The sequence below is a fragment of the Argentina anserina genome, chromosome 6 (genome assembly GCF_933775445.1).
Source record: "Argentina anserina chromosome 6, drPotAnse1.1, whole genome shotgun sequence".
NCBI classification, from domain to species: domain Eukaryota; kingdom Viridiplantae; phylum Streptophyta; class Magnoliopsida; order Rosales; family Rosaceae; genus Argentina; species Argentina anserina.
In genome coordinates, this window is record NC_065877.1 from 25498787 (window position 1) to 25510313 (window position 11527).

The window sequence follows — 11527 nt, forward strand, 5'->3', positions numbered from 1 at the left end:
TAAAATTGAGAAATATATGAATGGTTCATGTTGAATATTTTTTATTCATTAATTAATTTAATCTAATTTCAATACCTTAACGGTGTCCAAATTAGATGAAACTTTATAGAGATGATTTTGAATAACATACCTAAATATTGAATCGCTTATAGTGAAAAAATTTAACAAAAAAATGTACCAAAATTAGAACTTCACTCTGTAATTTCAAAGTGAAGTTTCAATATATATATATACACACACAATATGCATTGCCAGATAAACAGTTCTCCATTTTCTATTCCTTCTGGTTATCTATATCGTCATTTTAAAGAACACCACTAGCAGCATGATCGACTGCATGAGATTAGACTTTGTATTAGAATGGAAATTAGGGTATCTGACAAATCAGGGGGCCGGGGAATTAGTGAAAACTTAAGGGTTTGAAGATCGATGTAGCAGCTCAAATAATATATTTCAATCCCCGTTCTCTTTTCTACGCTCTAATTTGATTGAACATATATGGTATTGTACGTAAGAGTCGATCCAACTGCCACCCGTTTGTCAGTACAATTCAGTCACGTACGTTTGGCAGCGTAGACATACGTACGGTTAGTTCAGATATCAGATATATACAGCGCGCATAAGAAGTACAAGATGACAGACTTGCAAGGCTCAAAATCGAAAACTCGTAAAAAAACCCACATCATTAGGACAATAATCATCCATTCATGATCATGATCATGATAATATTTTCGTAAAAGAATACAATAGTTGCATACGTACTCCTTGGAACAATCAAGTTAAATCTGATGAAGAGGTTGATTAAAAAAAATCTAATAAAGAGAAGGGTTTTATATATGCAAATATGGTAATTAATAGACCCACCTGGCCAAAATCAAGAAAAAGAAGAAACAAGCATGTGCTAAGCAATGAGGTTAGGGGTTACTTTCAAAGGCACGCTTTGGGTTGAATCAAGGAGACAGGACCACTGACTAGGATTCACAATTCTTAAGGGAATGTCCCTTGTGTTGGTTAGTACAACAATTGCTTAAACAAATACTTAGCACAAATAAACATCTCCAAGAAAGCTGAGCCTCGAGTACATAAACATTCATGCAGATTTTTATCATATAGTTGCTGATCCTTAATTTTGTATTCAAATGAAGAAATTTGATCGTGTGCAGCTACATTATTTCGTTTATTGCTACTTCCACTATGTACATATAGCATGACGATCAATCCCAGAACATGACACTAAATAGTGGAAACAGTAAAAGACGATCGATGGTAGTGGAAATAGAATTTTCCCGAAAGGAGGTCTTGGGTGGTGGGTGTATTGATGGCATGGAATGAGACCGGATTATAAATCAAGATGTAATGATGAAGAGAATGATTTGGGTCAAATTGGGTTTTCGGAGGTTAATCATTGTCGATAAAATGGTAATGATGATGGGAATGATTAAAGGTCTTTTGGGTTAGGGCTTCTATTTTTTTTTTCGTTTTTATCTTAGTTTTCGGGACTAATTTAGGGGTTGATGGATATTATGATTAGGATTAAGGAGGAGAGGGATATGGTGTGTTTGCATGGGGAAGGAAGGATTGAAAGAGAAAGCAAAACTTGCAGGAGCAAGACAATTACTCATGGAATCGATCTTTTGGCCCAAATTCTCTAAAGCCTTGACTTGTGACCTGAGGAACTTGAGGTAATTTGCAGCCTCATCGAGCATAGAAGCAGTGTCCATCTTGCTTCCACCAGGAACCAGCTTCTGCAAAACCCTAATTCTCTCGCTGATCCTCTCCCTCCTTTGCCTTGCAGCCACCGTCTGTGGATCAGACGAGATCTTCACATTCTTCCTCTTGGGCCGCTCGACCATCTCTATACCCAAGTTGACTGGCCTGAAAACCGCGGCGCGGTAAATCATCTCCTTCATCTGTGCGATGACCTCTGGATCAGGTTCTTGATCAGTGGAGGAATCTGATGGTGATGATGAAGTTGGCTGCTGAAAATTGATGTTGGTTGTGCTTGGAGTGCTGGACTTCTGATCTGATGATGACTTGATCTTCTTCGCCTTCGGTGGGTTTTCAGAGATGAGCCTAAACCCACCACCTTCTGCATTAGCAGTAGAAGAATCTGTGTGAAAAAGATCAAAGTGTTGACTATAGTTTTCTGCACAAAACTTCAGCTGATCGCTTTGGTCATCGCTGCGGCTTCTCTTGTTGAAACTTTGAGTTGCTTTGGTTGCTCTTGATGCATTGTTAGTGGTCTCGGACTCCCCCGATGAGACTCCAGTAGTAGCACTGCCTGTTCCGAAGTTCCATAAGTTTGATCTTCGACAATCTGGAAACATTGTAGAATTAATTGCATCATCTTGATTTATAGATGTAGTGTCTTCAGCAGTGTTGCTATTGGTTGCAGACAGCAAGCAATCCAGAGACTCAATGGAACATGTCGCTCTTGACGCCTGCCGAGCCTTGATATGATGATGTTCATCAGCCATGAAAGCACTGCTGATCAGAGAGTTCAGTGAATAAGGCGTAGTGATTGCAAAATGGGCTTGACGCAATTGCTCAGCGGCCAAACTTTTACCACCCCAATGTTGCTGAGCCATTTGAGTATTACTCGGAGGACTCGGGGTATTAGAATTCATCATCATGTGAGGTTCTTGGCCTTGTTGAAGTTGATGATCTTGGATTGGTATATTGAAGACACTGGAGCCAGAGTTATTGGACATCAATAAGCTCTCTTGATCAAGATCATGTTGATGATGGTTGCTCCATAGGGTGGCTGTGTTTGTGATAATGTGCGAGCTATCCCAAGCAAAACTATCCATTGATTATAAACCTTCAGAGTGAAAAGTACTCTTGAGATCAGAATGAGTACAAAATGATATAATAATTATTCCTGAATATATATCCACTATTTGCATGTTACTTCTCTAACAAATATATTAAGTATGCACATATATCATCTATCTGGCCGATGATAGCCAGCTAGAGAAATATTGAATTGGACTATAGGACATTAGATGACATACCAATTTCAGATCCAGCTGCCAACCAATAGCGATCACGAACAGCCAACCAAGACCAGAAAAACGGTTGATTTAGCACTACTGACTGCTATGCTCTTCCTTCTCAACAAATCAAATCTCAGCGGCTTCAGCTTTACACTTGTGTGCAATCCTGGCAATTCTAATAAGTGATGACAGCCGTCTTTAGTTCATCGATATCATGAAAACTGTTACCTGACGAAAACCACCAAGATCTAACGTCAGTTCAGGCAACTGTGTGTATCTGGATCGATAATGCACAAAGAAACTCTAAAATCTTATTAAAAAAAAGTAGTTTCATAAGTTACTACGTCATGCTAAGTTTTCATGCCGAAGATAGTTGCTCCAAGGGAACGAGAAAATGAGAGGAAAAATAAAAGGATGATATAATTGAAGATGATGGCTTTCCCTACCTTAAGGAGAAGCTACAGAAATAGAGCACCAATAGATTGATACAGTGTTTTGTTAGTTGGTTGTGGCATGCTTAAATAGATAGGGAAGAAATGCAGATGCTCTAATTTTATATTCAAGCAATATCTTATATGTATACATTGGTAATAGTACTAGAACATCTATAATCTATGAGAGAGAGAGAGAGAGAGAGAGAGAGAGAGAGGTGATAAAATACTATAGTTTCCAATTCAAAGAGTTGAAAGAAGTATATAAAAAACAAATGGGGTTTGGAAAAGATAAGGCTTTTGGTCAGTTTGGTGGGGATGTAAGAGTATATTTTTGCAGATGGGGAGCATGAGAAATCAGAGATGATCAGAAGGATTTTGAATATAATCTCAACTGATTCAATTATTTCTTTACTTGTTCTTTCTTTGGTTTCTGCATTCTGTTTAGTGGGAAAGCTAGGTTCTGACCTCCTTTTGGTTGCTTATATGCTACATTTCCATGCGCACGGTAAAGTTTCAGTAAAAGTTAATTGCCGTTTAGAGTATTAGTGCAAGGTGTGAGGGCATCTTTTACAGTACCACTTCAAATTTGTTCGTAGATCTTTAGGACCATGTCTCTTTCTAAAAGAGTTTCATTAATCATAGATATAATCATAACCTCTAGCTTTTGCTGGCCTTTCTACTGCAGTACGCTTTCTCTTGGTGAAAAAATGTGAAGATATATGTGCATATGGTGTCACAACCAAGATAACCTTCTGTTAAAAAAAAACAAATTCCAAGATAACCTAATGGATACCTGTTACAACCTTAGTGCCTGATATGCATGGGCATAATTTTGGATAGCGGCCCTTAATTGATATAACCCTCTTGGAGCACTTTAGCTAGCTATAGCATGAAAAGAATGGTAAAATGTTTGATAACTAATTGATTCTTTTTTATGAACAGAGGATTAGCCGAGACCCGGCTTATCGAAAGACTTCATGCGTTTAAGAGCTCAAAGATTCAACATGTACATATGCAAACTTATACCAATCTCACAAGATCATGCAACTGGTCGAGCATACATATCCCTGATCGAAATGGAAGTTTACTGAATATTAGATTGTTGAGTGAAATGAACAATGTGACATAGTCAGAATAAATTTCATATCGATCTTGTTCATACAATGAGCTAGACATGAGCATATATTCAGAATAAGGCATGTTCTACTGATATTATCCAACAACTATTTGGAATGGCAAAAAAATACTTCATAGAAACCACACGTAACTTAATATACGCAACATTACATCTTATGGACTCAGAAATTACTCGGAAATACGGTCCCACGTACAAATCAAAACCACCCATTAGCGGATAATATTGTCCTACAATTACCTCTCCTGAAGAATATGCTATAACTAATATATATGTTGGAACACAGAAAATCAGGTAAGCAATAAGCTAGAAGGAATTCTGTGTTGGGCGTAAGAACCATATACTGGTAACATATATCTAATAAGTGCTTAGAACATGGCAATTGTTGGCAGGCAATTGCAAAGAGAGTCAGAGAGGAAGTGAAGATAGATGCAATAGAATTTTGTCTCATAACACCCTAAGTATGCAGTTAGTACCAGACTACTAGCTTGAACAGTATATACTTCATCTAGATACTTGTACGTGAGAGAGAGAGAGAGAGAGAGAGAGAGAGAGAGCAGCTGGTTTCTGAGTCGACCTACCCACACCCACATGCGTCCCATCATCATGTACAGCTCAATCCTGAATGGGTTGCCATGGTATACATTTCCCATTTGCAGTTGCTTAATCTCTCTCTCTCTCTCTCTCTCTCTCTCTCTCTCATACATTCATACATTCGTAGATATATATTTGTCAACTGTCATGTTTTTCTTCACCTCTCCTCCGCAGATCATCGGTTGCGAATATTTAATTTGAAACATAAGATTGCTTGGGAGACATCATTGAAACCATACGAATAAGAGAGAATAAATATTGCTTACGCATGCAAATTGCGAATATATATTGCAGATTGGCTTGAATTATGCAACTACTTACTAAACCGTGCAGTATAAAAATATGATATATATAAACAAAGAGAAGTGAGATGGGACTACCTCATTTAGTCTGCTATGATAGGCTGGAGACTTGGATCCAGTTGATCGAGCTCGGAGTATGTAGCAGCCTGCCGCCTTTGCAGATGTACACTGGAGTTTGGCCTAATAGTTTGAACTTATAACACTGTCAAAGCAAGACCGATGCGCAGCCAATAACTAACTCTTTAATTTGAAGTTTCAACAAACACACAGCCCAGTCGTCTGTGTATGTATGTATATATATGATCGATCACAAAGGACATAAGTCACATAACTATCTGTGCTTGAATATGCGATTGCTGTATTTCTGTACGTATTACTACTGATGCAGATGTATTAGAAGCACCATCTGACCTCGTGGTCCTAATTCAAAATTAAACTTTGTCCGATAGGCATGTAGCGGAAGCCATTTCAACTTATTATGAGATGGCCGACCTTCTGCTTCTTAGTTTTTATCCATCTCGATCTCTGTATATACATTTTTATCAACAGATAAACTTCTGTGGTACAACACTATACACTGCAAATAGGATCGAGTTTAGAGTTTAGAGTTTAGACACTTGATCTCCTTCCGCCCTCCCAGACCCGCAATGCACAATGCCGCAACGATATGAGAGGGCTCAAATCTCATCTTTGTGTGAGTGTGGGGGGGGGGGGGGGGGGGCGGGATAATGCACACCTTTAGTACGTGTCCTTGCTCGCTTTGTTCTGGCATGTCATTGTCTCGCTGAGACATATTTTTGACATCTTGCCTTTTTTGAGACCTAGAACGACATAATTTCTAGAGGATTCTGCGATAATTTTGACAATATATTAATCTTTAATGGGAATGTATATCCAAAGATTTGTGATATTTTTTTTCTTGTCTCGTAATATTGTTAGCGTAGTTCTCTCCTAAATTATTAGAAAACGGCACTACAGTGACAATGATCCGGCGAGTTTAATCTCGGCCGGTGAAGAAGGCTAGGTGGTCCAATATCTTCCCTACGTCAAAATCTCAATTAAAGGCGTCCGCCCTCTCCCGCGTAATTTTTGGCTTTCAGCTGGCGGGAGGACATGAGCTGTCGGATCGACCCGGCTCGGATATCGGGTCGGCCCGATTTGATCATGCAGGCTGGTCCCGGACTGTCCAAGTAGGCCCGCAATTCTTCCCACAAATCCATTATTACGGGCCACACGTGAACAGAAGGCTCATATTCACACGTGGCGGGAGGTGATTGGGTTCTCAACTGAGGGGATAGGCAAAGTCCACATGGGATGGGATATATGAAACACACCACTAGTGGGGGACCATCGGATTTCCCCGGACTCGGAATCTAACCTTAATTATCATTATCCTCATTCAACCCCAATATCTGCTTCGATGTGGATGTGCTGAACTGGATTTTGTTCTCCCCCCCCCTCCTTTTGTTTGATTAGGCCATTTTTGGACTATGCTTGAATTATTTAGCAAGTCAAATCGCAGAATGAGAATATGATCGAGACCATCTAAAACACACTTGAAGAAGTTTGTGAGTTTTCTTCATTGTCGGCATGGATGTTAATTTGAGTAGGAAAGCAACAGATGGTATCAAGTGATATGTGAATTATTAGCCAATTAGGAAAGTATCACTTGGCCGGTAACTTGGTATCAATTAAGTGATCGACATATGAATTGCTCAATAATGCAGTTCATCGTCACCGAAAATAGCTAGCTTACGGTGGAGCATAGTCTTGTCGAGACTGAGGTTGAGGTTTTGCTTCATCGTTTATTGGAAACGAGTGAGGTGCATGACTAGTCCTCAAAAAACCCTAGCTACCATAAGTAGCAATAATAATGGCCAACACACCTGCCGTAACTTTCCTTCTATTTTTCTATAGTTATATCAAGAATGTACGATCGATGAATATAACTATAGATATATGTATAATTAAGAAGATCATCAACATTCGTACGTACACAATGACATGTAATGCCCAATGGCCAATGACAGAGGCACGGAGCATGATCAAATTTGTACATGCATATACCAAATCCAAGTACGAATATATGTCTGAACTCTGAAGCTTGATAATTTGAAACTGACTCTGCTGATTTATCACGCTGAAGGTTGAGGGGAGCTGACTTCCTAGCTTGTGAAAAAAAAAAAGCCACAACCGTAAAAATAATCTAAGCTAGTATATGAAGATGTCTCAAGGTTGCTAATTGAAAACTAGCTAGCTAGTTCTGCTCTATAGGATCTCTCCATCTCCACTGGTTTATACACATGTACAATGTAGCCCTGGCAAATGGGCGGGTTGGGTGGGTGGTGGGTGGCAGTCTTAGCGGGCTCAACCCATTTTAACTCGCTAAGAAGAGCGGGTTTTGGCGGGTAAACCTGTTGAATTTGCGGGTTAATCATTAGGACCCGTTAAGACCCGCCAAGGTTTTTTCTTTTAATTTTTTTATACTTTTCTTTTTCTAGTTTACTCAAGTTAAATTTTTTTCAATCTAAATATTTTTTGTATTAAATCCAAATCTAAATATATATTTTTGTATTAAATCCCTATGAAGATAAATACGGTTGTTTTTCCAAATCCACACAAAAACTAAAATATGTTAAAAGGGAAGAATTCCATATCAAATTAAGTCTAATGTCAAATTATTAGATGAATCTACCACAAATAAGCTTTTAACTTCTATAGAGCTATGGGGAACTATTCACATATATACTACTCTAATTACTAATCAAGTCTTACGGCTTTGTCACTCTTATTGGTTTATTGTTCACATACTTGACTTCTATAGAGTTGGGGGACTATTCATATAGATATGATTCAGTTACTAACCTCTTAGTATTGGTTTAAATCCTGACCAATATAAGAAAATCCATTGATGGTTACCTCAGGCCCTATATAGGACTATTCACATAGATCACTTAAAGTCAGAATCCATCCAATGTGCAGTGAGTGTCAAATAACCATCAATTGTCTGAGAACTCCATAAATCAGATGTCAAACAAATCTTTCTTTGAATTAAACTTAACACTGAGAATAACAAAACCGAAAAAAAAATGTATGTGTATGTCATACTTTCATTATTTACACCACTTTCAAAATTTAAGGGTACGAAGGGATTGATTACAATTGCCCTTTCATCAATATCTTAATTTTCTTTTCTAATTATTTCATAATTCAATGTGAAGAGATGAACTCGAAAACTCATTATAGTATTCTAAAGAACAAAGTAAAATTATCACATAAGAAGTCATTTAATTTTTTTAATAGAAAATTAAATATCTATAGAATTTGTAAAAAATATGTTGTAATTAAAAAATAATAATGAGGAAAATGGGGAGGGAGTAGATATAATGTAATAACCCTAGTCTTTCGAACAATATTTGGTTTGATTTGGAATCTATCAAGTTGAGAAATTTAATTTGAATGAATGTGATTGTTTGCACGTTACGAAACTAAAAAGGGAAACGTTCTCGGAACGTTTAATTCGCAAAACGTAACGTTACCGCAACGTATATATCGACCTTTATTCCATCGCTTGGTTGCGACAACTTTCTTCACGAAAGTTGTAGAGCTCGTCGATACGAGTTCGTGAGTATGTGACGCGTTCTAATCGGACGTCAGACGTGGAAGTTATTAACGATAGAAGTTAGGTTCCGATTTGGAAAGGGGTATAAAAGGAAATTAATCAGAATAGGGTTTCCATTTTCAGAAACCCTATTCTCTCTCCCATACCCCGTGCCTCCCTCGAGCTCTCTCGAGCTCTCTCCCCCTCTGAACGACCCCATCGGCGATCTCGCCCTCCAGCCCTCCATGGGCCGCACCGCCGTGCTCAGAAGGATCGCGCGACCTTCCTCTCCAACCCCCAAGCTTGCGACGCACTGGCTCGCCACCGAGACCTCCATCTCTCTCCCCGAGCCTCCCTCTGCATCGCACCGTGATCTCCACCTCCAAGCCGCCTTGTCCCTCACTGCCTGACCCTGGAGCACCGCGTGACCCCCGCTGCAACCCTCAAGCTCGCTGAGCCTCGCACCCGCTCGCCACTGCTCGACGACGAATCAAAGCCTCCACCATGCGATTTAGGTAAGGTTTGATGAAATTGATGGTTGTGTATGATTGTATGATGTTTTGGGAGTGATTGGGAGGATTGGGAATCGATTTGGAAGGATTTCAGAGGAGAATCAGAGGTGTAGAGGAGAATGGAGCACTGCCGCCTTAGGCGGCGCGTGTGAGAGCGTGAGGCAGTGTGGGGGTGGCCTTGGGCCGTGCAGGGTGGAGGAGGAAGAGAAAGGAGTGAAATAGGGCGGCGGTGGCGTGCTACGCGGCGATTTTAGGCTCGGCGCGTGTGTCCCACGCGCTGCCACAGTGAGTGGCGCGTGAGCACCACGCGCGGCCTGCCGGAGGTGGCGCGTGCATCCCACGCACCACCACGTGCGGCGGCGTGAACAGTGTTTTCGAAAAGGATAATTTTGTAATTTATTTTTACGTACGGTAAATGTAAAAAAGTGATTTACATACGGTAAATGTAAATTACTTTTAGTAAAGGTAAAAAGTAATTTTGGAAGGCTAATTCGGTAATTATTATTTACTGAGACAGTACGTACATTTGAATAGTATTTATACATACAGAAATACGTAAACCGTATGTAATCGTACAGAGATACGTATTGGATATGTATTTGTACATTAATACATAAATAGTAAATACGTGAACAATAACAGTAAACAGTAAATTCGTAAAACCGAAAATTGCTGAACAGTAACCGATTATTACTATTTCGGCATTTAAAGGTTTACGAAACGTTTCTAAATTCTTTTTTTATCTTTTGAAGGTGATCGATAAATCAAGGAAAGGAATTATCTTCAGAAATTGTGGAATTACGCTCGAGTCGATAAGGTGAGTAAAATCTCACATATTTACGAATCTACCATTGCGGTGAATTCAAGATTTTTGCAAGAGTTTTAAATATTGAAATACGACATGTATATGATATAGTGGAATATATATATATATATATATATATATATTCGTATAAATGGTAAATAAGTACTTATATATATAGTTTGCTATATTATATACTGTTATGAATTCATTGAAATTAGTCATTTTCGATGACGAGAATTATATGACGAACATGTGAATTAAATTGTACAATATGATGTGAGATTATTGTACGTGATTTTAATATGTGTTTGTTAAACGTTTTGTCTTCGGACGTGTTTACGAATTATGACACGTATACTATATAGTGGATTATATATATTGTATAAATGGTAAATAAGTACATATATATATAGTTTGCTATATAATGTACTGTTATGATTTTATCGTGATGATGTCATTTCGATGACAAGATTTTATCGAGCATGTGCTTTTGATTTGTACAATATAATGTGAGATTATTGTACGTGATTTTAACATAGAGATTGTTAAAATATTAATTTGTCTTCGGACTTGATGTTTGTACAATATGATGTGAGATTATTGTACGTGTTTGGCAAGTCGGAACCTAGCATTTGGCCGGGCGAAAGTTACGATACAGTTAAAGCTGTAGTCTGTCTGCCGTAGTACTGCATGGGCGGTAACGGGTGGTTATCGGCTCATGAGTACTCAGATTGTTTTGGATGTTGAGTAGCGGGTGGTTACCCAATATCGGCGGTGTACTACGTGAGGGGTAACATATGTGTACCAGCGTTCATTAGTACCCGTATTATAAATGTTTTTGGGTAACTAGAAGGGTTGCCCGATTTCTCATGAGTACTTTCATTTCATATATTTTTTGGGACAACCAGATGGGCCGTCCATTGACTCATGAGGGCATTAATATTTGTTGATTTGTGACTTTTCGTATATATTGATATGCGAATTATAATTTCATTTTACTCATACGAGCTATAAGCTTACCGGGTTTGTGTTTACAATCCCGGTGCACCGATTCAATGGTGTAGAGGATAATTCCGCAGGTGTTGATTAGTGGAGATTGAGTGACTACTCCGGAGACTCATAGTCGTTCGTATCCTGCTTGTGGTGAG

General features: G+C 38.8%; 1 protein-coding gene across 3 annotated transcripts; it reads right to left on the reverse strand.

Moving 5' to 3' along the window:
- Positions 1–959: 959 nt before the first annotated feature.
- On the reverse strand, positions 960–5703 carry LOC126800788 (transcription factor bHLH87). 3 transcript variants are annotated; one of them, XM_050528202.1, is made up of 4 exons: positions 5540–5703; positions 4224–4312; positions 3015–3224; positions 960–2821 (listed from the first exon to the last, which is right to left on the reverse strand). In XM_050528202.1, exon 4 carries the CDS (start codon positions 2808–2810, stop codon positions 1500–1502), a length of 1311 nt encoding a protein of 436 aa, XP_050384159.1. In that variant the 5' UTR covers positions 2811–2821; positions 3015–3224; positions 4224–4312; positions 5540–5703; the 3' UTR covers positions 960–1499. The 3 variants fall into 3 exon arrangements, with proteins under 3 accessions (XP_050384159.1, XP_050384158.1, XP_050384160.1); XM_050528201.1 differs by lacking the exon at positions 4224–4312; XM_050528203.1 differs by lacking the exon at positions 4224–4312 and having other exon boundaries at positions 5537–5703.
- Positions 5704–11527: the final 5824 nt, after the last annotated feature.

What these genes read in the sequence shown, in the direction of transcription:
- LOC126800788 (XM_050528201.1), bottom strand. Translation starts at nt 2,810, where the DNA reads ATGGATAGTTTTGCTTGGGATAGCTCGCACATTATCACAAACACAGCC.